At 36.4% G+C, this 27627-nt stretch overlaps 1 protein-coding gene across 1 annotated transcript in view; it reads right to left on the reverse strand.

Annotated features, from left to right (window-relative positions):
• Positions 1-27627, reverse strand: part of CNTLN (centlein) — a 199923-nt gene that overhangs the window by 152931 nt on the left and 19365 nt on the right. The window contains 3 exon segments of the mRNA XM_059493082.1: positions 9053-9186; positions 15541-15720; positions 16303-16437. Coding sequence (XP_059349065.1) covers positions 9053-9186; positions 15541-15720; positions 16303-16437 — 449 coding nt within the window.

Raw genomic sequence — 27627 nt, forward strand, 5'->3', positions numbered from 1 at the left:
GTAAGCAAAACCTTTGGTGCATATCATGTAACATAATAAAAGCCTTATAAACACAATAAGAGGAATGGTGTTGTAATGCAACCATAGGATAGGTCTAGTATAATCAGATTTCTCAATAATTTCACTGTACTGCTGATGGATTTTCTAAATTAAGATCAAAGCACAGTAACACTTACTATAAACAATGATTAAGACTTTGAACATTTTCTGCAACATACATTGGAAGTACCGATGACTCTATTAATCTCTGCCTATGTATTTTCTACTTATTCCCTTTTAATTCACAAGCACATTTCAAACTAGTATTACACAGAGACACCAAAATTTATATTTAGCACTCCAACTAATTCTCTTCCTTACTCCCTCAAAGAATTGTCTTTCTAACCTCTAACACATATGTAATATTTCTGTGATTGGAATTATCATTAAAGGAGCTATCATTGTGTTTTTCTAATGCTTCTGGAGATATCTAGGTAAAGATTCATGTATAAAAGGTAAGCAGCAATAACAACTTCATTGTCTTCTTCCAGGGAAAACAGAATGACAAATAAACAATTTTAAAGGAAATTCACAGAAGTTTTTCCTAAAACCTGTGCCACTGATTAGAATTTGTGACTGAATGATTATTCAATACAGATACGCCTGAAAATTACATATGAATTTAAACTGCATGCACAATACAACAGTCAGTTAGTTTCATTGTTAAAAAGCACCATTTCAGAAAGCCTGTTATGAGAGCAACAAAGTATAACACTTACTGGGACTTGTAAGTAAGTGTAATGCTTACTAGGACTTAACACTAAGTCCTGCTGTTCTGCATAAATTGTAAAGTAGTTCCGCAAAGTTAACGAAGGTAGAGATACACTAAAGACTCCTGATGCATGAAAGTGCAACTGCACTATGTATTGCATATGTACTAATTTAATTCTGTTCAGAAGAATAGCAGCAGAACTACAGACAAGTGATATACTAGGGCTTTCTGACAGCTCTACAACAGCCTTCCAAACAAGCTCTTCTTTAATTTCCCTGACTGCATGTATATAATTGAAAATAGCATATCTTTTCACTGCCATTGAAACACAGATTATATTAATTTTGCACAGGTTCTCCAATCAAATCTTCATTTTGTTGTGGAAGGGAAAAACATGGGATAATGTTGAACCCTCAAGACCAGTCTGCTATACCGCTACTCTTTAATTTGTATGCAAACATAATGCAGTTATCTGTGTCTGTCACCCGAGAATGCAGTATTATGTGTTCTCTAACAGTCTGCCCACAAAGTGTATTCAGGTCAATGGGAATCTTTTTTGTTGACTTTATCAGACTTCCAGTTATATCCTTAAGGGAAGGCAGTGAGAGGGGGAAACTAAATCTTGCAGCCAGCCACACAAGAACCACAGCACAGTCAGAACACATTAACACATTTATGTTAAATTCAAGGCTTTTTAAGTGTAAGAAAATTCAGTCACAGTTCCATTACACTACATTCTAGAAATCAAACTTTATTTATTCATACTTGTACTTCAACTTGCTTTTGTCTTTAGTGAATGAGGCACTATTTTTACATTGCAAATCAATGGGGGAGCCTTCTTTTATTTCACTTTTACAGACCAATATTGAAATTACACTAACCTTTACCAGGCACTATTCAGTACCAATGTGCGATACAAACAACTATGCATAAATAAGCACTTTGATAGGAAATAGGCCAAATCAACCAGGGGAGTTTTAAATTAGGAACGGCAGGGATCAAAGATGTTGATGAAATGGCAAGTGAGGGAGCTGTGGCCTGGACTGGCAGGCAAAAGGAGACAGGTAGATACAGACAGAAAAGACCTTGTGATGAGCAGCAGAATGTTCAGGGAGGATGTTCACTTTATGCACACAAATAATGGAGTGCTGACAGTATGAGGGAGGTTCATAAGAGTCTTCCTGGTGAGAGGAGAAATGGGTGGTTATTGTGCGGGAAGGGTAGATATAAGTTTAATTGTGTTAGGAATTCACGTTTTAAAAAAGGAATTTATTATGCTGCGGTAAAACGTCTAGATATGGACAGTATTGGAATTAGATTAGTGAAGAGATTTTTGCATTTATTTCTAACACATCAGTCTCAAAACAATCAAGACATGATGTTAACAGCTCACTGATCTACACAAAATGTCTTTCGAGAGTAAGTCATACAAAAAGACATAAAATCATCTCAGTCTAAATTTCAACTAATCATACACAAAAAACCACATATTGACAAGCATTCTATCTAATCTTATAAAACACATGTAATAATAGTTAAAACAAAAACTAGTTCATAAGAGACAAAGAACAAAACTCTATTCATGCTAACTTTCTAAAAATATACATTAAATAACTTTGTTGCTATCTTAAAGCTAATTCTACAAAAGCCTATTATTATTTGTCACGTCTACTGCTTAAAAAACTTTTCTGCTATAACAGAACTTCAGCTTAAAGCCTACATACTTTTTTTAAACTATTTTAACCATTTCCCAAAAACTCTCTAACTTTATAAATCCCAACGGGGATAATATCTTCACAAACAACTCATTCTGAAAGAACCAGTGAAGTTCTGGAGAAATGGGTGTGAAGGTCTTCATGAATATCAAGCCACTCAAGTTTGTTGCAGAACCAAGCGCATGCTGAACTTCAGGGCAAAATGTGCAGGCTTACTAGACTTATGAATATTAACTTCTCCAGCCAGGGTGGGCTTAAAGCTAGTTTTCACAGCCATGCAATGCATGATGGGGGTGAGGGGGATACAGCTTACAGGGGGAATGTAGTAGGTGACTCAGGAAGGCTTTATCTTCCTAGAACCTCAGCCAATGGGAAAAGGAGGAGGGGGGCAACATGCAGTCAGGAGTTTAGGATAAAGGAGGCCATGTCTTCCAAAAGCCCAAGACTCCTCTGTCTCTTTTGTAGAAGCTGGTCTTTTACAGTGTGATTTTCCACACACTGGAAAATTAGCTCAACTGGGTGCCTATCTGAAACTGCTGTTCAAATGAACACAGCACATCTTCATGGAAGACAACAGGAGGAATAAGAGATCTGTCGGTACCTGATGGACTCACTGGGATCACAGAGACAAGGTGGGACAACTCACATGACTGAAGCACTGCCATGCATGGATACAAGTTCTTTACGAAGGCCTATGTTAAAAAGAAGGTTCTGGGAAACTAGAGCAGTCAACTGCATCTTAGTCCCTGGGAAGGTGATGGACCATCTAGTGGAGAAGATGATCACTGGGAGTCTTAAGAGGAAATAATATTTACAGACTCATAGGATATTCTGAGTTGGAAAGGGATCACAATGACCATCAAGTATAACTCTTAAGTAAATGGCTTTTACAGGGACTGAACCCACAACCTTGATGTTATTAGCACCATGCTCTACCCAGCTGGCCTGGCAGCTTTCTTTGAGGCAATTCCCTTCTCTGAAGGAATTCTTATTGCATAAGGGGTGAGAACCGATGCTCTTCTTTTTGATTGCAGTAACACTATTGACATAGTATCCCATAAAATTTGATAGACAGACTGATGAGGTATAGACTAGATATGCAGACAGTAAAACTGTCTGCTTAAAAATGTCCATCATTTGAACTGGTAGAACTACTGGGTTTGAAGAGCTGTAAGCAAAATTAAGCACAAGGCCTCGCATTACAGGAACAGCCTAGGGGCTAACATTAGGGCCACCACTTTTCAACATCTGCATTAATGACGATGAGACAGAATGCACCACAGCAACTTTGCCGATGACACAGAAAAGGGGAACTGCACAAAAGATGCTTGGCTGCCATTGAGAGGAACCTTTACAGACCAGACAAAAGGCTGGATACAGGAACCTCATGCAGTTCAACAGAGACAAGTGCAAAGTACTGCCCCTGGGGTTAAAAATCCTGTATAAAAGCACAGTCTGGGAACAGACAAGCTTGAAAGCACCTTATCAGAAAATGCCCTGGAGACCCTAGTGGACACCTAAATGGCCATCAGATAGCAATGTGGCCTTGTGCCAAATGCCAATGACATCCTGAGCTTTGAAGAGGATATTGCTGCCAGCAGGACAAGGGAGGTGTTACCTCCCCTCTAGTCAGAAGTTTTAAATCCCATCTTGGTGCTGTGTCAGTTTCTGGGCTCCTCAGTACAAGAGAAACATGGACATGGCTGGAGAGAGCCAATGAAGGGCCACAAAGATGATTTAAGTATTGCAGCATCTGCTGCATAGAGAGCAGCATAGAATACATAGAGAGGCTAGAAAGCTGGGTCTGCTCAGCCTAGAGAAAGGAAAGTTCAGGGACAATTGAACTATCAACATCTATAAATATCTGATGGCAACCTAGAAAGAAGATGCAGATGGACTCTTGTAAGGGGCGCTCAGTGACAGGAAAAGAGGCAATAAGCACCAATAAAAAACAGATGAAATTCCAGCTAAACACAGTAAAAATATTTTTATCCATTGAAAGAGGCCAAACACTGGAAGAGCCTATGCAGAGAGGTTGCAGAGTCTCCATTCTGGACATACTCAGACTGGACATGGTACTGAGCTATAGAAGGAGTCCTAGTAAAACATATGTATTGTATAAGTGGCCTTGCCCCAGTCCTAGTTGTTCTAAATGGGCTGCAGCTGTGATGTCCTTAATTGGGCTGCAGCTGTGGCTAATGAGGCTAACTGGGATAAAAGGGGGTGGGCTGGCTGGTCAGGGAGAGTCTTGGTGGAGCTCTGACAAAGAAGCAGGAGTAACACTACTGTGAAGAGCTGAGTGTGAGAAAACCACCCAGAAGGTATGGAACTCTAGAAATATGATAGCAACAATATGATTACAACCAGTGGTGACCCCAATGTGATAGAAGATAGGACAGCCGAGAGCTGTGGCAGCCTGAGAGCTGGGACTCTAGAAATATAACAACAACAATAGAAGATAGGACAGCTGAGAGCTGTGGCAGCCTGAGAGCTGTAGAAGAAGAGCTGTGGGACAGCCTAGAGCTGTGGAGAAGTATGGCTATTGAATCAAGGAGCTGTGACAGCCAGGAGCTGTGAGAAATATGGCCTTTTGAGTCAAGAAGCTGTGGGGAAATATGTGTGTGTTGTACAGGGCCTTAGAGTCATGGGGGAATGTATGTATTGTAATATTTGTATTGCACCTCAATATCTGTAAGTAAAAGAAAAGGGGGAAATACAGTAGGAGTCCTAGTAAAATAGATGCATTGTATAAGTGGCCTTGCCCCAATCCTAGTTGTTCTAAATGGGCTGCAGCTGTGATGTCCTTAATTGGGCAGCAGCTGTGGCTAGTGAAGATAACTGGGATAAAAGGGGGTGGGTTGGCTGGTCAGGGAGAGCCTTGGAGGAGCCCTGACAAAGAAGCAGGAGCAATACTACTGTGAAGAGGTGCTTGTAAGAAAACACTGAGAGAAGGTATGGGACTCTAGAAATATCATAACAACAATACGATTACAACACTGGGCAACCTGCTGTAGCTGACACTGCTGCAGCACACAGCAAAGAATAACCTGAAAAATGCAAGGGCAGCAAAACAAGACCTGAGTAAAAATCTGACTGCCTCATAATTTACAGCACACAAATTAAGAGCAACTGTATTGGGAGGGGTGGTGGGCAGGGTGGGGGCACACACGGTGGAGGAGTAAAAATAGAAACATTACTGCAGGAAAAAATAGTTGTAAAATCATCAGGGATAGAGTTGGACTAGATAAGAATCAAAGGAATGAAGTCATGGCCCACATTTCTGCTAAAAACACTGGGGCAAGAAATTCAAATTCATTTTAGAATAGATTTTACTCTATTTGCAAACAGCTTAATATTTCCTGGATACTTACGACAGCAAGACTCAAGCCTCAGTGAATCAATCAAACTTCTCCAGTTTGACATTTAGAGTTCCACCAGAGCTGTGTCAGATCACAAAGTTCTAGGCCCTGGTATTTAGCACAATTTTAAAGCAAAAATCACCAAGCTTGATAACATGAAAATGGGTAGGTTACCATGGACTCTAAAGAGATACAGAAAATCTGTACTAAATTAAAACATCAAAAATATAACAAGAAAACACATGTCACAGGTAATTCAGAAGTTTGAAATGAAACCCAGTGAGGTGAAGAGTGCTTGGCAAAAATTAGGCCAAAAAAGAAAGGTAATGGCTTCTTCAAGACAGTCACTACACAGGATGTATCCTGTAAATACTGTTTGGTCACTGGTCCTAGAAAATTTATCTCCCACACCTCAAAAGTATGCAGACTTTTACTGCCATATGGTAGTATTTTCAAAACCAACTTGTTATTCTGTAGAACCAGAGTTGCAATGGACGATTTCTTCAAAGTTTGATCTCCACTTATTTCCTGAAGAAAACAATTCTCTTGATGTCTACAGACACATCTACTGTTAAACTAAAAAAAACCTCTTGCCAACAAGCTGACAGATATGCACAACACAGGAAGTGGTGAATGCACAAGAAACAGAGCACTAGCCCAGTAGGTACACATTCCCTTGGAGACTTGCTTCTGCAATTGAACTTACCACATAATGTAAAAACTTTGGATAGTATTACCAAGGTGTCAGCAGAAGGTGTATTTTTCTGAATCTGCCTATGCTGTATCTGAAAGAACACACCAAATGAAGGAAGCCAGTTGACTTCATTTCTTTCTTTCTGCTTCTAGAGCTTGTTTCTAATAATTTCAATTGTGTTCCTACTCTGTTTTCACAGAATGAGAGGGTGGGGAAGGTAGGAAGGCAGCAAACAGTGAGACAGAGCACTGGGGAGAGCAGACGCATTTGCAAGTCAAACTGCCCTTTTCAGCTCTAAGTTTGAAATTGATTATGGGAAACTGAAGATAGTAAGGAGAATGGGCTATTTTCCACACTATTTGTCCGAGAATTTTCTGCCAGCATCAAATGACAACCAAGCATTCGATGTGATACTTTCATAAGAATAACTTTTAAATGGATTTAAAAAAACCCCAACAACATTACCGTAAACAGGAAAAATTCAATGCTTTAATCATTAAGTCAACACAGTCACAAGACTTTGGCCTATGAAAATGAGAAGATGGAAAGACTTCATTTTGTCCTCAGATTTTTTCCTTTAACTGGGGAGTTGTTACTTTAACTTAAATAAGAGTTTGTCTTCTTTTTACAAAGACTTGCTTAATTTTGACGCCATTTTAAATTGAGAAATAACAGAAAAGCAATTTTCTCTACATACTGACATCTCAGAAGAAATAAGATATGAAATTTCAGTATTCTATACTATAAAAATACAAAATATTTGCAATTCTTGGTATGTATTGCTAACTACTGAAACTGTGAATTTTACATAATATAAGCTTAAGCCTTCTTTCTTCATAACAGAAATGTCAACAAGAAATTTATAGCTGAAGTTCATTGAGAAAGATTAGCAGAAAACAAATTATAATGATACTGATCAAACATATACATACAGACATGTGAAGCATAACTCACATACTAGTGATACCCAAAAATACTATTACTTATTGCAATACCATTAACTATCTAGTAAGGAAAACGTTAGAGCACACAAAATCCCCCCCATATGACTGATTTACCAAATAGTTTCCCATAAGTCTAGAGGATTTGTTATATGGAAAACACAGAAGAAGACTTCACTTTAAAATAAGTGTAGTCTTCATCTCTTTATTACCTCATATTCAGATCTTATGTTCAAAAATGTCTTTATTTTACTTCCACATTTTAATGAGGTGCTTGTGCCAAATTCTAAGGGGCTGTTTTCCAAAGAATATCAAAGAATTCATTTTGAGAAATTTGAAGTTAAAAGATTAGGCCAACTCAGATTGCAACATCTGAAGCTGAAACCAGCAAGCAGTAACTTTGCAAAGTTGACTACCAGACTCTAAAATGCCTTCTTTGCTGTCCCCAGTCCTCACACATATGTATTTTTCTGAGAATAATTTCAGGAAATAAATTCTATTAGCCCATTGCTGAATTTCACAAATTATATTGACTGACTCTTTCAATACAATCTCCCAATAAGCTTATGCATGTTTATTGACTTTTTAAAACCCAAGTGGTATAATTTCTTCTAAACATGAAAATAATTTTTCTTGTATAGACATCATCTTTCTTGCAGAGATTTCAGCATGAAAAGATTTCAAGATGAGAATTTAGTTCAGATGCATCAAAAATAATATTTCTTGGTTTTTGGTTAAAAAAAAAAAAGACTTAGATATTGACTCCCTACAGAAAGATTTTTTGTGCAAAGTAAAGAGGAGTATCCATACCAATGATTTCTACTTCCCCACTGCAGCTCTTCAGGCAAAACCACCATTTAAAGGAATATTGAATGGATATAATTAATCTAACATAGGAATGAAACAACGTGTATGCCTCTGAAGTTAAGAAGTAAAACATGGACAATTTTCTGACAATTGACTTAGAATTAACAATCATCTTCTGACATTACTATATCTATATCTGTATTCCCCATAATTAAGGTAATCTTTACAATTCTTATAATTCATTCTGTCCTTTAGTTCTTTTCCAAAAAACAAATAATGCAGCACTAATCTTACAGATTCAGTGTAAAGAAACAGTGTGTGAGACCTAAGATAAAGCTTAAATCACTGCACTTTAAACCTTTAGAACAGGCCCACGTAGAATTTTGCGGACTTGTCAGATTTTAATCTAATTAAGAAGTTACAGTTAGGCTTAAAGCTTTTTCAAGTTTAGGGTGCTTAGCCTCTCTAGTTAATATTCATGTCCCTAATCATATTGTTACTTTATTACTTTCAGTCAAGATTGGTAGTTCTCTGACACAATGCAAATTAGAGAAGTATAATTTCTCAAGTATATCACTACTCAAAACCAGCTATGATATACAAGAGTCAAAATGTATCAGGAAGAGTCTACATAAACTGGCAGACTTCCAGAAGCCTTACACCTTGTGAACAGAATGGTAAAACACACTGTTGCACAAAAGTATCTTCAATGCATGATACCACTTTTTAACTGGAATAATAGCCTTTTTGAGAGGATTCAGACTTAGTTATTATGAAATACTTACTTAGCTCCAACCACATCACAATCCTTTTGGAAAAGTTCTTCCTGTTTCACATCTACCTGAGATGACAAGTTACTGCATATACTGCGCAAACTTTTTATTTGTTCTCTTGTCTCTGCTAAATTGGTTTCCAAATTCTGCAAAGAAAGTAAATGAAATGCATTAAGAAGAAATAATTAAAATCTGCTATGCAAGTTAGCTATGTATATAGATATATGGATGTGCCCATACATACATGCATATATTTATTGCAATCTAGGCAAATGCATACAGGTAGGCATATATGCATGTATGAAAAATGTGAAATACCAGGAAAAAAGATGTATTTCAAATTTTAGGTGGCCACCTTTTCTTTACTCTAAGAAGTTTTCCTTAACTCAGTTGCTGGATGTGGAAGGAGGAACCTGAATCAACTCTTTGCAACCTTCCCAATTTAACTTCTAAACTGATTAAGCCTTGTTTTCTACATAGAAAATCCTAAGAAAAGCAGCTATGCATTCATTGTTTTAACCTCTCACAAGAATTCACAATATCATGTATATGAACTAAGAATCATAGATACAGATTAATTTTTGAGACTGCTTGTTAAATCTGCTCTTATTTTGTACTGCTAATTCAGTGCAAGGAATAGCTTCTTCATGAGAAGAAACAGCATACCAGAAAATTTCTGAAAGTGCTCACTGAAAACAATGCAAATGAGCAAGGGTCTGCCTTTTACCATGAGCCCTACTGTAGAAGTTAGTCAGCAAACTGCAAAGGTGTATCTAGGAAACACAATAGCAAGGCAGTTTACTCAAACAAGACTTCAAGGTCTACATAAACCTTGCTGGAGTTCCCTAAGAAAAGCACATCAGTCCTTACCAAGCTTTGTATGACTACTCTCCCCAGAGTGTTTTGAGGCAAGAATAGAAATATAAATATTACAGCAATATCAAGAACAGAATTTCAGATGGTGGCAACAGCCTCAGACCTTCTTTGGTATTATGCTACTCACAGATGCAATCACTATGCTCAGTAAGGCAAATATTCCATGATACATTAATAATTTAAAATAAAAGCCTCCTCTTAGAATATCATCCCTAATCTACTGCCAAGAGTATATTAGTTTTCCATTTACATACAGACTGAAAGAAATAAGAAAATGCATATATTTCCCTTTCAGCAATGACACCTCAAATATTGAGGTTATCAAAATATTTCTATAACTAAAAAGTGAATAATGAAATTTTAAATAAATTAAATTCCTTAAAATTGCATAAAAATGTCCTATAGGTATTTAGATGTATCAGAAGTTTACTACCAACAAATTCATTGAAATCCTTGAAATTGTATTAAAACTATAATGTCCTGTTAATAACATTAACATTGATGTGAGGAAATAGCAAAATTCACATGTGAATGAAGTAGGAAATTATTTGTTTCTCGACAAATATCAGGCTACACACCTGGAGTACCCAAAAAATGAGTCACCCTTCAGTGCCAAAGGCTAGGTAGAGAAACTTAATTTTTCCTTGAATAATGAAAAATTTCAAAATTATAGGAGACAGTTCACTATCAACACATAAAATTTTTTAAGTGTAATAAGGTATTTATCACTTGCAGACAAGTAACTGTAGGGCTTCTCCTCAGTATTTTTTTCCTCTGTAGGTAAAGGTATTTAATATGTGAACAAAAATTTTAATAGTTCATATATTCTCTGATAAATTCTATTTGCCTATTTCTAATACCACACTACAAATTTGCAGGTTTTCCATGGAAGAGATGAAAAAAATCTAACATTACCAATGCTTTAAGTTCCCATCATCCATTGCAGAATACAACACAAAGAATATGTAATTCATTATTTTCTCATAAATAAAACTTTAGAAGTTATCTAATGGCGAATTTCAAAATCAGGAAAAAAGTATCTTTCAATACTTCATTTGTGACATATTTAACTTCAGCTTCTGGTTTCAAGTAAGAAATTAATCAGCTCAATCTTTTTGAACATACTTTGAAAGCTCGAGTTTTTTGGAAGCATTACTGAAAGAGTAAAACACAAAAAAAGGGAAAGAAAAAAACTTGTTATACAAATACCTTAGCTACTGAAATATATATATTGATGTCCAAAAGTTCAGCTGAATACTGAAATCTAAAATAGAATCATCAAATGGTTTGGGTTAGGAAGGATCTGAAAGGTCATTTACTTCCAACTTCCCTGCCATGGGCAAGGAGCTCCCCCTCCTAGATCAGGTTGCTCAAGGCCTTATCCAAACTGCACTTGAACACTGCCAGGATCTGCCCACTTCCTGGGCAACCAGTTCCAATGTGTCCTCATCCCCATAGTAAAGAACTTCTTCCTAATCTCTAACCTAAATTTCCCCTCTTTCAACATGTAACCACTCCTCCTTGTCCTATCACCAGAGTTCCTGACAAAGAGTGCCACTCTGGCTCCCCTGTAGGCCCTGGTCAGATCCTGGAAGGTTGCTATGAGGTCTCCGCACAACTTTCTCTTCCTCAGGCTGGACAGCCACAACTTGCTCAATCTGTCTTTGTAGAGAAGGTGGTCCCGAGTCCCCTCAGGGCCCTCCTCCAGACTTGGTCCAGGAATACCATGTCCTTCTCATGCTGGGAGCACCAGAAATATACAGGGCACTCCTGGTGGGGTGTCACAAGGGCACAGTGGAGAGGGAAAATCACCTCCTTTAACCTGCTGACACATCTCTTTCAATGCAGCCCATTAAACGATTTCTGGGCTGCAAGTGCACATTGCAGGCTCATGATTAGTTTTTCATCAACATCGTATTTTTGACCATGAAAAAACTTATAATATTTTACACTCAATTTCTGAGTATCTCCATTTTTAAGATCATATGGAATTTATCACATTCCCTTCTTGCTGATCCAGTAGCCAAAAATATTCATTGCGTAAACATGCTATGTAAATTTGTGAAAATTTACCTAACACAAATACTCCAATCTGGGTTTTTAAATTATAGTTTATTTCAAAGGAGCATTTAAGATTCAAGCTTTTAAAGCCTATTTTAAAAAAGCTACTTGAAACAGTCAAAACATCGAATAATTCAGTTATACAAGAGAGAAAATGCATATTTATAAAAGATGTAGTGCAAGACAGCAAGAAAAGGTGAATTTAAAATAACTTTAAACATGAAAAGTGTAAGAAAACCAAGGCATGAGGAAGTACAGTTATGCCCGTTATGGAGTCACTAAGAATTAACAGCACAGCTTTGTTATTTGTAGCTTCAAACCCTTTGAAAGTCACTTTCAAAGACAGTAGCTTTGTTTTCATGTTTTTTCCTGTTATATATTATGACAGAAGTGAGAGTAATTTTTCAAGGTCCCATCTCAGTAAAACTCTCATTTTTCATTGGAACTAAAATCCCAGGCTCCTCTCGAGAAAGATGGCCGCTTCTTTGAAAATTCCAACCTTCAGACTTCAGAAACTTCAAAAGTACTATACTAACTAGGAATTAACAAAAACAACCAACCAACCCACCAGTAAGCAATCCCATTATCTTTTACTTCACCTCCACTTAAAATCTGCCAGTCTGACATTTTTTCATCTACATACAAATTCTTTTGTGACTTGAGTTTGGAGGAAAATATATTTATCTTGATACTAAACAATAGTTTAGTATCAAGAACAATCAAATAACACAAATAACTAACTGATTCTTAGATAGGGAGACACCTAGCTAGTTGATGACTTTTTCATTTGTTCCCTTTTCAGGACATATAGAAAGTTGATATATAAACTCTGGGAATTTATAAGAAAAGAAGCACAAAAAGTTCTCAAGAACTACTTTAGGCAGATGTACAGTTAACTTTCTGTACACTGTATATTATTTATATGAAGGTACATACAGAAAAGAAAACCAATAAAACGCTATTGTCAGCCTTTTAGCCACCTTATCAAGTATCCTCCTGTTAACCTGTCTCATACTGATTTCAGCTAGTATGACAAAACTTCACAGAAATGTTCTTTAAAAGGACAAACTATTCATAGCAGCTGTTCCTTTCTCTCAGTTTCAAGAAGTTGAATTTTATACCTGGTTATTGTAGGTTACAGTAACAACCAGTCTTCAAAAGTGAGAAGTGGCACTTTTCTTCAATGGAAATGGTTTAAAGACAGAAGGATGAAGGAAAAAAAAAAAAAAGCTAACACTTCAGCCTTTTCATAGGTAACTACTTTTCCTAAGAAGCAATCTGTGATTTAGATCTTGCATTTCTACCATCTAATGCACATTTTAAAGGTAATGTTGGGCTAGCTTATTTTGAGAAGGATTCCTTTTATTCTCTCAGACAGAGGAGACTAACATGGTAACATATGTATACAACACATCTTTAAGATTGTTAATGCCATGTCTATTACTTAAAAACATGTACAAAAACATGTTGACTCAACTCCCAAATTAAAGGGTGAGAGGCAGCCAACGCTCTCAGCACCTGTGAGTGCAGTTAATTTCAGGTAGTCCCAATGGACGCACACCAGTCAAGTTCTTTCAGGTATCTTCCAACACATCCACTCTCAGTACTTTCCACTGAAGTCTGTCTCTAGGCACAAACTTTTGGGGACACCTTGGAGAAGACTGAGGCAAAGACAATATTAATTATCTCTGCTGAATCTATTACCTTTTGTAATTAATTAATCATTCCATTTCAGCAGCAGGTCCCCATTTTCCTTGTTCAGTTTTTCACCGATAAAGCAGTTCCAAGAAATTCTGATTGTATCAGTCATAACTTGCAACTTTCAACTGCACGTAGGTTACCACTACCCTTCAGTGTCCAGACAATGTTTCTGAACTCTCCCTCTACAACTTTCAGTTTCCACATCTCGAATACTGTTTTCCATCTGCAGCCTACACCAGAATCTAGTGGTGAGATCTGTTTAGCCAAGTTGATCTCCTGAGATATTTTTCCAAAGTGGACCATACATGGGTTTGTAGAAAGCTGTCTTTAAAGACATCATAGCTTTTCCTGAGCTCTTTACCCTTCGAAACTGCTTCTGACAGGATTCCACCTACAAGTTCCCTAAACATCTGAAGACTCTGCTTCTTAACTCCAGGGCTGTACTGCGCTATTTTCCTTCCATCACTGTCTCAAGGTCTTGGCCTTGGCAACTTCATGGTCATTACAGCCAGGACTGCAAATTAGTATTATCTTCACAAGTTCTTCCTAGTCTGCAAACACCAAATCCAACTCTGTGACATCCCTGGCTGTCTCAGGCAACACCTATCCCCAGAAGTACTCTCTTTCACACTCTAGACACCAACTTAACTGGCTTATAACACCCCTTTGAACTACCAACACTACTAATTCCCATCCCTACAATCACCCAGCTCTTTCATTCACCAGCATGCCTCATCAGCCAGGAAGACAGAGGAGATTCTGACTCTGTTCATTGAAGGGACAAGTAACAGATTTTCAACAATTTGTCCAGTATTACAAGCTCTACATTTGGCAACTTAAAAATTATTTTATCAGCTTGGCACTCACAAGATTTTTCTCTCCCAAGAATCAACAAATCATTTCTTGTCCTAGGAACTCTATAATCCTTTCATCATAACCAGTCTGAAGAAGTCAATTCGCAAGAACTTTACTTCCCATGTTAAGAGATCTGAATTAAGCTCTTTCAACAGAGTTTCCATCATCACAACAATCCAAAAACTGCTAGTGTGGGGAAAAAAAAAAGGGCATTTCTGGGTGAGGTGTTAATTAAATAGTTATTGCAATGAATGTACTTCAATAATGTAAAAGAACACATCATTCTAAGTGTACATTTGTCATGCAAACAAAAAGAATCCACTACCTAGATGTGTATACTAGCAGTTGTTGAATTAAAATTTGCCATGTTTATGGCTCATTTCTTGGAGGAATTTAAAAAACATGAGCCAATTTTGTTGGCTTGTTTTCTTGAAAGAAGAAAAAGTATAGTTCAAATAAAAGAGAAAAGATCTGCACTATGTATTCAGTTATTTTCTTTTCTGCTTTATCTTAAACTATGAAAATAACTTTTTAATATAGTGTAAGCAATAATAATACCCCTCATAGAATAGAGACCTTTGGAGGCTACGGCACAATTTATTTGGAACTACATGTTCTTTCATACCAAAAAAGATTAAGTCTACTGCAACAAGATTATATGTAAGTAAATTACAAATCAAGAAAAAAATTGTGGTAATATTTTTAAGCTTTTATTTTCTCTCACACACACACATATATATATACATATATATATTAATAATCTCAAAGTACACCATCTTTTATTTTTTAATGATTACATTTTAAGATGACTATTTGAAGTCAGATTCCTGCTTTGCAGCATCAATTTTTAAAAAGCTGTGGGTCTTAAGTGATAGAATGTAAATGAATGCAAGTCCCCACTGGTACATTTGAATATATAACTTGCTATTTAAAGGAAATAACTTGTAGTGAAATGTCTGGAGAAGTTAATTCTCAAATAACATCCTGGAATCCGTTCCACTTTGTACCTTTATTCTGGTATCATTGCCACATTTTTCTTTTTTCCATTGTGCCTCCTGCTTCCTCAGTTTCTCCAGGTCACTTAGCAGGTCAGCAAAGCATATATTTAATCCCTTATTTTCCTCCTCCAGGTTTTTTATAACCAGTCTGTTTTGCTCTTCCTTCTTCTGTGCACGCTCCTCAGTGTCCTGTAGAACAGTACCACAAGGGCCGATAAACAAAAAAGTGAGAACTAATCAGCAAATATAAACTGTGCAGTTTTACCCTCACAGCAGCTTCTATATTTGATGGCCAAGGTCACCTGTGCACTTTTATTGGCCTCTTTCATGCAGGTGGAAGGGTCATATTTTTTAGCTGGATGACAGCTTTGATGAGTACACATTTGCAAAGAGCCCATTAATTGATCAAGCTGCCTTTGATGCTGTCCCCAGCTATTTTTGAGACCCACACAGACATATCCTCCCAGACCTCAGCTTTATCAATTAATAATGCCAGTCCCATCAGAATCTAATTACAAGAAGCCACATCTTCACACTTCTACTTTCTTTGCTCCATTTCCATCATTAACTATTTATCTGAAAGTTATAAAGCTTGGATTCTTGGCTTTAAAGCATCTTTCTCAGTTAGTATGTGAGAAAACAGTAACGTATAGCAAAGCCTAAGGCAATTTTTTCTCCAAGCTTGTCACTTTCTGTGCCACAAAGGCTGACACTGCTTAAAGAACTACTTCAAAGCTACAGTCTTATAAAACTATGTACAAGTCAATATACCTTAAGTTCTTGGCTTTTATCTTTAAATTTCCAGTTCAAGTTACCGAATTCATTCTTCAAACGGGCATTTTCCTCATCCACAGCACTTTTTCTCTGCATTAAGCTGTTTATCTCCTGCTGCTGTCCTGTGAGCCTCTATTAAAAAAAAACAAAAAACAAAACCTGTTCATAGACAAAAAGCAAGTGCAAAAGAGCATGCATGTTCTGTGTTTTAGGCCTACGAAATGTAACTATCTGACATATGCAGTTTCTACAGCATTATTTTAATTCCACTAGCACTTTAATCAAAGTCAAAACTAAATGACTATAAGACACAGTAAATGAGGAACCAAATACCCTGCTGCTACTGAAGAAGCCTATAAATGCAGAACTGAACAGAAATTACTCAGAGAAGCTTATTCAAAAATAGTCATTTACAGAAGGTGTACCTGTGTTAATGGATTAAGAATGCATTAGAATACTGTTTAACTTGCACTTATAGCACACCAAAAAACAACCAAGAGCTGAATACAAAATTCTGCAGAATTTCCAGAATCTGTCATAGTAAACAGAAATTACTATTGAGTGAGGCTACCAAAATGATTATGCTACAAAATACTTTTAAAGAGAATTAAGTCTGGCTGAATTTGCAGCTCAAGAAAAAAAAATACAACATTGCTCACCACATACATTCATTCGCATACAGAAAAATCTCACTGTCATAAAACAATAACTTCAAGTTTCTGCAATAATTTCATTTGATTCTCATGACACTTGCATTAAACACTCTCACTCTTCAATGCCTATTAGAACTCTGTGTTTTTCTCCAGGAGTCTGCTTTAATTCCACATTCTGTTTTGTCCCATCTCTTTCTAAATCAAAAGGGCTTTAATCTATAATATTTTCCTAGCAGTGACACCATAACTGTGGTAAGAAACTGATAAAACTTTCATGTCGAAACTGAAGTGTAAGTGCTTTGCTTTTAATTCACTAGCTAAAATGAAGTGTGTACAGAAACATAAAAAATCATCAACAAGACAATAATCCTCTAGATTATTTTACAATACATCTGATGATATATGTGAGAGTTTTCAATGTCTAAAGCTTACATCTGGTTCATAAGGACGTCATAAAAAAGAATGAAAATATGCTGAGCAAAAACATGCTAAACAGTACATTTGAAGTTGCATTTTACTATTCAAAAGACAAAACATTTCCTCTTTGGATATATTATTACACTTACAGTAATGAACTGGTGCTGGCAGAAATGATTTAGCTGAATCTTTAAAAAGGTATGTACCCACACTACTAAGGAAAGCACCAGTAATTTTGTTTGTTACTCTCCCACTCCCCAGGTCCTCATGGAATTGGAGGAAGCAGCTCCTTCGAGTCTTCCTTCTAGCTCATTACTACTTACTTAACATTTATCAAAACAAAAGTCTGTACTTGGAGACACCCTTAAAACATCATTAAAAATCTCACCTATCTGAAAGAGACTCTTGGCTCTGAGCTAAAAACTCACACACACACATTTTTTATAAAAGCTCCAGCTCTTTAATGCATCTAATTTCTGAGTACACAGGTACATCATACTAATACTTAGTTTCATTATGCACTAAGAAGAAACTGGGAAGCATATATGTATTTGTGAAGTGAAATCAGAGATATTTGGGTTCTGTCTTAAATGGGATGTTTTCCAGCAATTTGGAGAATGAATGGAGACAGGATGGTACAAAAGTGCAATTAGCTATTTCAAATGTTTGTTCTGTACTGCTCAAAATAAGTTTCCAACTGAAATAAAGTACTTACTGTGAATATTCAGAATAGTCAGACAGATTATCCTGAATCAGACTTGCACACTAATTACTTATCTCCACAACTGAACAGTAATTTAACACTTGAAACCAATCAGAAATCAAATATACCACATGAATCATTAAGCAAACTCACCTGAGTAGTCTACAAAGTCATCTACTGCAGCACTAGTGAAACACTATCTAGATGAGTTACACTTGCATGGAAAAAAAATCCTGTTATGTGTCAAAGCATTTTTCTGGGTTACCACTTTGCATGCTCTTATCTTTTCCTCTAAATGAATTGAACATTTACTCTCCTATCCTCTTATTTCACAGGCTTATAAAGAAGGAGGAAAAAAAGAAATATCACTCAGGAGCCATGACTGAGTAGAAATAAGGATCACATAAAGGAATTTCTGAGATATAGACAATTAAGTTAATTATCATCTGCCCTTTCCTATGCAGCTCTTTTCGTACTTTGCTTCCTCAATCTATACATTACTTCATCTAACAGGAGAGTAAAGATTGATTTCTTATTGAACAGAACACAGTGTTCCTAAAAGATTACGCTATTCCAGTAGGCAAGTAAAACAGCAGAGGAAAAAAACACACCTGATCAACACACAGGACAACCTCCTACTTGAGGTTATTTTGACAGATTTCACTAGGTAAAAAACCCATCAGGAATTACTCTATTCCCATAGTTTCTACTGATTTTTGTCTAGATACTATAAAGACAGTCTGACACTACACAAGAACAATCTCAACTTACACTTTGAGTTGACTCAGTCATACTTGTTTGAATACAACAGGGCAAAAGCAATGTTTGACAGCTTGGTGGGCAAGAACCATAAAAAACATCATGTAACTAAGGCATCTAAAGCAGACTCCAACAAACTTTCACGAAAGAAAACTATTCTACAGTGAATTTGCTCCAATAAAAAACAAAAGAAACTGCTTTTACCCTTCTTTGATTCTGGGAAGAATCAAAGAGTATCCCCTGTATACTGCTGGATCCCAGAGTGCTCCAGGCAACAGTACATAGAAAGAAACACTGTGACCTGGTGGAGCAGACCTTTTGATGTCTCAGAGGACTGTCATTCCCAAATTAATTTCCATCCTTTCCCATGGCATCTCTTTATTTACAGCACAATAAAAATTTTTTTGTTCCATAACACATTGTTTACTGTCAAATACTATTTCTTTTTTAAGTATCTTCATAGCAGTCCGAAGAGAAAGCAAAATCACATACCAAGTCAAACTGAAAAAATCTGCAATGAAAACAACAGATCAAAACCAAAAGGTGACAATAGCTCTTTCTTGTCTTAGCACTGAATACACCAATTTTTTCATGGCAGAAGGATGTTAAAATTATCTGTCCATACTTTGTGTGAATAGGCACAAATAAAAGATTTTAAATTAAAACCTTGTTTTTACCCAATGTGAGTTTACACAATACAGTACTGTATGGAGACAGTGAAAGTGGTAACAAAAGCAACTCCTCAATGCCAGGAGTCTGATTCCCAAAACAAAAAGTGAGTTTGGATATAATTATGAGAACTTACATACTGCTTGATATTATAGCTATCATCACTGAAATTCCAGTCTTTAGTGAAATATTTTTTAGTCTGATAAATAAAAAGCAAGTAAAGAGAACTATGTAACAAAAGTTGTACATATGATTATTGCCTTAAGTGCTTTCCAAATTTTCGTATTTTGGGAGCTGAGATAAAAAAAAGTTGGAAAAACCAACCCCTAATTCTGTATTTTGAAATCAATCAGACTGCACTACTAAATCAGTATTGCATAGTAGCATCTACACAGGCTTGTGAAATGTAATTAAGAGTGGGTTTTATTTCACGTGAAGAAGTTAACTCATACTGGAGTAAAAACAACCTAGGAAAAACACAAAAATTACATATCCTTCAATGTTGCTGCTAATACAGGAATGCAACAACACAGTGGGTGCTGAAGCACTTCATGGAAAAAGTCAAATCTATGCACCGCAATATTAAAGGAGTCCATCTAGGAATGCAACAAAGGGGCATTTGATTTCTACTATCAAAAAGGATCATGGTAACAAATAAATACTAAATTCTGTGCTTTCTTCATTGCACTCTAACAGAAGCTTTCCCTGCAGAGTACTCCACTTCCAATACAACACAAGAAGAAAAAAGTTAAAATTAATATAAATGGATGAAAAATTGAAGTACTGAAAGTACTGACATTATTTGAAGAAATCCTGATATTTTCTGCAGAAACTAAATTAATTTAGTAATTAAATTATTTTATTTAAAATTAAATGCGGAAATATAATTTCTTTAAAGTTGTTCTTCTCAGAATTGCTACTTCAACATTTTGTGACATATCTTCTCCCTTTCATAAATCCTCTTCCCTCACCAGGTAGTTGAGGTTGACTTACCACACTTTCAATGCCTCCTCTTTTTCCAACTCCTATTTTCATTTCTAGCAAGAATTTAATAATAAGTTTTCACCACTAAACACGCTCCAGTAACATTTTATACCTTCCCTTAATTAAGCTTTCTTAAATTTTTCTCTGTATTTTTTCAACTTTATTAATCCTCATGGTTCTTGAGCATCTATATGCATGTTTAACAAAAAGCATTGCTAGTCATATTCTCATACAGTCCTCCAAAATAAAGAAAAAAAAAAAGAAAAAAAAAAACCTAACAAAATAAATTAACTTTCTTTCATCTAATGACTTCTAGATTATACAGATCTAGATCTAACCTAGATTAGATTCTTAAATTATTTTCAGACAAACAGGACAAACAGAAGTTTAAGGCAAATAGTTCACAAAAAGGCAACCATATGCCATGCAAACAGCTGCATTCCACAGTCTGTACAGTGTCCTTTTGGAGTCTGAATGACAACAGCTAGTTATGATATAAAATGAGTTATTTTTAAATCCATACCTCTCTGAACATAAAACACCAACAGTGCTACCTGATTCTACTGTAGATAGATTCTAGAGCATACCCATATTCACAGCTAAATATTCAACTTAGAACTTGACTCTTAACAAGCATGAAAAAAACCAATGAAAAATAGCAAGTGACATATCATGCATTTAAATGTAACAAATGTATTTTGAGAGCATATTCCATTTGTAATTCTTATTACTTTTCATTCCTAACCTTCTGCCAAAACAATCTTAAACTAAAAATGCACCCACTAACAGAGTAATTGAAGTGGGGGAGCTCAGTTGATTTTCATACCATCAAAGACTTTTCCCTTGTCCAATCCCATGCTATCCAGGATTCCCTGAGATAAACCAATTTTAAAAAATGGTTTCTGTGAAAAAGAAGTATTAACCTGCAAGCAGGTATCTAGAAATCCATTCCTAAAACGAATGACAAATTCTGAGCGTCAATTTCTATCAATATTAGACATGAAATACATGATAAAACATGATAACTTAGAGATGAATAGAAAGAAAAACATTCTTATAAACTGTCTATTAAAATGTGTTTTCATACCATATATGTGCTGTTGGAAAAGGACAGGTCTGCTTTGCAGGGAGTAGAAAAGAAAATCAAGATTCTTTAAAGCATTTTTAAGAGGATCAAGTAAAATGGTTCTACAGAGAAGGAAACCAGAAATATGAGCAGGTGACTTCATCCTGCAGGTGATGAATATGTCCTTACTTCTCTACTATTAGTCAGCGTTGCACCTGAATTCTCACCTGACCCATAGATTAAGGAAGGGTAAACCAGCACAATCTATGATAAACACCATGTTCCCTATTGCCCTCTTCGGACTTCTCTGGTGTGATTAATTTGGTACCTTCCACAAAGTTTGCTATCTTAATCGAAACACCTGGATTTTTCAAAACTTGAACACGTGGTGCAAAACAAACAGTGGCTGTATGCAATTCTAGCACCACACTTTCACTAGCAGCAATGGAACCATCTCTTACCAGCAACCTTTTGAGTAGGCCGCAGCATGGAGAAAACTATTTTTTTGATGTGCACCACCTCCTTTCCACTCATGCTGGTCCTTACAGCTCCATTGCAGCATGCTGCTTCTCTCGTTCACTAAAACAAAACTTTACTAATATTTTCCTCAATATCTTACAATCCTTTGTACCCCTTTTGCTCTGTTCCTTCTGTTGTACAGGTAGAGTGCAAGCAAGCACTGCCAGCAGCTGCATTTTTGCACCAACAAGGGAGCTAAACACTGTTTCTGGCACATGTGGTTTTCTACAATAGGTTTTCCATCTCTGAAACAAGGAATACAGAAGCTCCTTGCTCAGAGAAAGGGAAATATTTAGAGGCAGTTTTTTGCAAAAACACACCTCTAATTTGTAAATGAGACAGCATTCTATCAAAATAGAGAATCTGTAGCTCTATAATAAATTCAGTATCAATACCAAGCAGTATAGCATATATTGCAGTAATGTGTCTGCTGCACTTAGAAACTGACTGTCAATTTTACTCTACTGAGCTCTCAGGAAAACTGTAGTAAATACTGATAATATAATCTAACAATCTTGCCACAGTAGTGATTCTCTGCACCAGGACAGATCAGGTTTTCTATACAACCCATAATACAGTGCTGTACACCAATACCACCTTATAAATGTAGTCTCTGCTCTTTCCTCTCTTCTTAGCAGCTCTACTTTGAAACAGCAGCAGCACAGCGTTCTAGGTCAGAAAACAGAAAATCCAAATTATCTTTCTATCCTCTATTCTCTCTACTAATTTCAAATCAAAACCAATATCCTGCTAAGTGAGCTTTTCTCTTATCTTCATTGAAGAGCACAGTCTTGACAGAACCAGGCTTAGACTTTTTTTCCTATGCTTTCCTCTCCAGCAAGATGTATACAAGGTCCTCAAAGTGAGTTAGCTCTCTAGAAGAGTGCATTCCTGCAATCTGAGATCTGCAGGAATCAATACCTACCAGCATCCTTGCCTGACACAGCAGTACTTCATTACACTTCTATACATCAATGCTGCCAGATCAGGTGTAGTAAATAAAGAACAGCTGTTGCTGCGATCACCTGTTCTGACAAGCTCCTTCCAAAGTGTTGTCAGCAGATTCATAAGGCCAGAATCTAGTTCCACAGGGCACTACCTGCTTCCTTCTGCTACTTGATCCTTGAAGTATAACAATTTTCTTGACTTTCAGGAAATCTGCCTGTATTCAAGTAAGAAGCCACAATATATGGAAACTTCCTCACCAAATGTCCTTAAACAGGGAATAAAATCCAACCATCTTAAAACCATACTGACTTTAGAAGTAAAATAAAAAAAAATGTCACTACAATGACCAACTAATATACTAAAAACGGTAAAGAAGTTAATATCTTATACAGTAAAAGCAGCTTCCATTGGCTATAGAAACCATTTACAGCTCAGACAAAGGGGTACTTTGCTTTGATGATAACTATTCTGGGCTGAAAAAGAAAACTCCCAGCTAGACACTAGCTGACAAGAGGATGAATGAGAATGAACATAAACTCCCTCTTCTTTCCAGGTTTGACTACCAAGCTCTGCTCAATAGTCAAGAAATCACACGTTTCAAACTAGTGTACTGGGCAGAGGACAAGAGACATCACATTTCTTTAGTTACTTTTCATTTTTCTGTCTAATCTAAGTACAGGCATCATCTCTGCAGAAACGCCATTAAAAATATGAAGGCTGAGTAATAAAGACCCAGAAGCTTTACCCAACTTCAATAATGGGTACTCATATGAGTTACTGAAGACGTAAGGCATAGATTTACAGCACACCTATGTAGACATCCAATATAGCTTCTTTTCTGCAGAATTAGGTAAGAAAAAGTTAAGTTTAAAAACTATTTCCTCAAAATGGAGCAAGCTACCTCACAGAAGCACTTTTTCAAGTGATAGAAAAAGTCTTCCTACTGGGAATTCATACAAAAATACTAATGAGCTATAAAGGTACACTGCAATTTAGAGCTTATTAATTTCTTCAGTCAAAAAAGCCCACAGGTATCAGCCACAGTCATCATACTACCCAGACAGCATTCTATCAATAAACCAAAATCAGCAATTTTCTACTGTCTGTATATTTTTCTTCCCATGTTTCTCACGGATATCAGCTCCTTAAAAAGGTTTCCTTCCCTTAATTTTATGAGAAAACTAACAAGAAGACGTCAAACAGAAAGGCAAAAAGACATATGATAATTCACTGATACAGTTCAAAGCTGCTACATAAAACACAGGTTTCACCACTGAAAGCTGATGCCTTTTCCAATGCACAACCTGAGACACTTTTTTTTTTTTTTAAAGAAAAAAAAATTGTTAGTGTCCCCTTCAAAATGCTTTGTCTGCATTATATATAAATCTTATTCACTGGACCAACTATTTGTGCAAAGAGTTTATAAAATTCATAGAATCTCAACACTGCTGACATTCATTGGAACTCCTTATTATGAAAATTATCCTCATGTCCCTCATTACCCAAAAATAATCAAGCTTACATGCTACTGAAAGTAAAGTATTTAGATGGTAATAATGTCTCTATACATTTGTTCTAATTTAATAAAAGTATTTTTATTACAAAGAAAAATATAACCAGGCAAAGGTACAAAAGTTAAGAAAAATTTATCAGTATTAATTAATGCTTGAAGGTAGAATTATGCTTCTTTCAATTGGACCCATTAAAGAGGCTTTAATATAGATTTGCACAGCAAGCTGAAGATTTTCAAGAGCAGATAATGAGGCAAGCTAGTACTACTTTAACCCCTCTAGAGTATAATCAGTTGATAAGGTTTTGAAACGTTACAAGGTCTAGGACAAAAAGATTAGCTTTAGTTCCTCCAGATCAAAATTGAAAGCTAATTAATTAACAATGTTATAAGAAACGGTTTACGGCTATTTTTACCTGCCTTTAATGTCATCTTCTAAAGAAAACAGGTTACGATATTTTAATTTATCTATTGTGTGAATGGCAGAAGACTGTTCCCTGCTCCAGCATTATCTGCTAAACTAACTGCTTGAATTTAAAAATTTCATACATTCCCCCAAAAAACTCACCTTACATTTAAGGATGCAAATAGCATTGGTGATCTATTTAAGATACACACAATTATTATAAATTAAATGCAACATGTTAAAAATGTTTCCAAATAAAAAAGACAATGAAAAGATTTTTTTCAGCAAGTATCTATCAGTCTTCAGAAGAAGTAAAATCCTAAGAGAGTGTCCTAGCCACGTAAACATAGCAGAAATTCTTTTCATTGAAACAGAGAAGTGATGCATACATGTCAGGCATATATAACTGCTAAGAATAGAGTTTTGAGATGCTGCATAAAACAAAAATAACAGCAAACAATCAGAATAGCACTCAAGACTCGAATCTCAAAGGAACAGGATTTTTACCACACAGCATTTACAATAAATATATCCGTATGCCAGATGAGGCCAAGTTGTGACTATCAGGACCAAAAGTTACCACTACACCAATTAAAAAAAAAGTAAGAAGGGAAAAGTACAATGGAAAACTCAAATACAATACATTCTGTGCTGAATTTATGTGCAATAATAGACAAGAATAATATTAAGTGCTTAAACAAATTTATTTGTATCTTTGAATGGTACATCTTGAAATCATCCTCACTAATTCATATTTTAAATTTTTAACACAATATGAAGTTATGGAATAAACTCATGAAAAGAAAAAGGTCTTATTCATGTATATAAAACTGAAGATTACAACTCCATAATTCAGGAGCAGTGAAAACCTGAAGTCGTACTAAGTAAATAGAAGTTCAACGCATATACTGTAGTCCAAAGATATTGGACAGCAAAAGACTTGAAAAATTATGATTTATACTTTCATCCGTAAAGCCACAAGTCCCATGTTCATAAGTATCTGAACACTTTTCTTCACTGTTAGGTTATATAAATGTGATCAACAACGATATTACTTCTGAATCATAGCTTCCAAATTTACTATTTCACTTGATTTTCAGTAAAATCCGTTAAAATAGAAACTTCTCTAATACTTGAAATATCTTTTTATTAATTAAACTTATTTAGCTTTCAGGTTGAGCTAACTACATGGATGTATCTCATCTAGGCTGTGGAGAATATGCTCTCATATTTACAGAAAATTTTTAAGTCCTTTTAGGCATGTCAATCTAAGCAAGACTAATACAAGACAAGAAATACAATTTCATGTCCTTATACAGTTCTGTTGTTATTTCTAGAAGCAACAGAAGCTTACATCTATGCCAAATGATGAGACAGTCCATTGATTTTTCTTTTTTCCCTTACTCAGCATTGATTTATACAATCAGCTTTTTGGTGGCCACTCAGAAAATCCTAGACAACAAACCCTACAACAAATTATCTTGTTGCAACTGGTATCTCTGTGCGATGCATGAAGGCAAAGAGAAAAACAACAGAAGAAATGACTGGCTAATCTCAACTTCCTAGATGTAAAAAATTAGTCGAATGAACAGCCTTCAAGTCTTCCTGTCTGTACTTTACAGAAAAGAACATTCATTACCATGACTGTCAAAATGCACATTTTCACACACAACCTATCTGCATGTTAATTACATAAATAGTATCTTTTCTTCCTTAGGTGAACAAAGAAGCATATTCAGTAATACAAAATAAATAAGAACATTACATTGGTTTTTAAGCCAGCTCCATTCTTTGATACCAAATCACTAAAACTTGGCACTCAGGAAGCAATCCCTCTCTTGATTCAGTCCTACAGCATCCCAGCCAATGGATGAGGCAAGAAGGTCAGCATGACATCACCTCTGTACACGGCTTTCATACACAGCACTGGCACCATCGGGTGCCCTTCACAACCTACTCCCCCAAGTCAATGATACGCTAAGGGAAGCTAATTGTAAGGGCCGCATTAGAGCTGTGATGATCATCAAATCAACTTCTGTTCTCCTCATCTGTTAGAATCACTGAGTCACAGAATATCCTGATTTGGAAGCAACCCACAAGGACCATGAAGTCCCACTCCTGGCCTTGTACAGGACAACCTCTAAAATCACACTATGTGCCTGAGAGTATTATCCAAATGCTTGTTGAACTCTGGCAAGCTTAGTGCAATGGCCATTTCCCAGTGGAGCCTTTTCCAGTGCCCAATCACCCTCAGGGTGAAGAAACCTTTCCTAATATCCAACTCAAACCTACACTGACATCTCCAAGCCAATCCCTTGGGACCTGTCACTGGTCACCAGAGGGAAGAGATCAGTGCTGCCCCACCTCTTCCCCTTATAAGGAAGTCTTAAATCCCAATGAGATCTCCCCTTAGTCTCCTCCTCACCAGGCTGAACCAAGTAACCTGATTCACTCCTGTCTTCCCCTCAAGGCCTTTCACCACCGTCATTACTGCAGTACCCAAAAACTGCCCCCAGCACAGGAGGTGAGGCTGCCCCAGCTCAGAGCAGAGCAGGACAATCCCCTCCCTTGCCCAGCTGTGATGCTGTGCCTGATGCACCCCAGGACAGGGTTGGCCCTCCTGGCTGCCAGGGCACTGCTGACCCATGTTCAACTTTCTGTGAACAAGGATCCCGGTATTTTCTGTGG

Source organism: Ammospiza nelsoni, chromosome Z, assembly GCF_027579445.1.
Source record: "Ammospiza nelsoni isolate bAmmNel1 chromosome Z, bAmmNel1.pri, whole genome shotgun sequence".
Taxonomy (NCBI): domain Eukaryota; kingdom Metazoa; phylum Chordata; class Aves; order Passeriformes; family Passerellidae; genus Ammospiza; species Ammospiza nelsoni.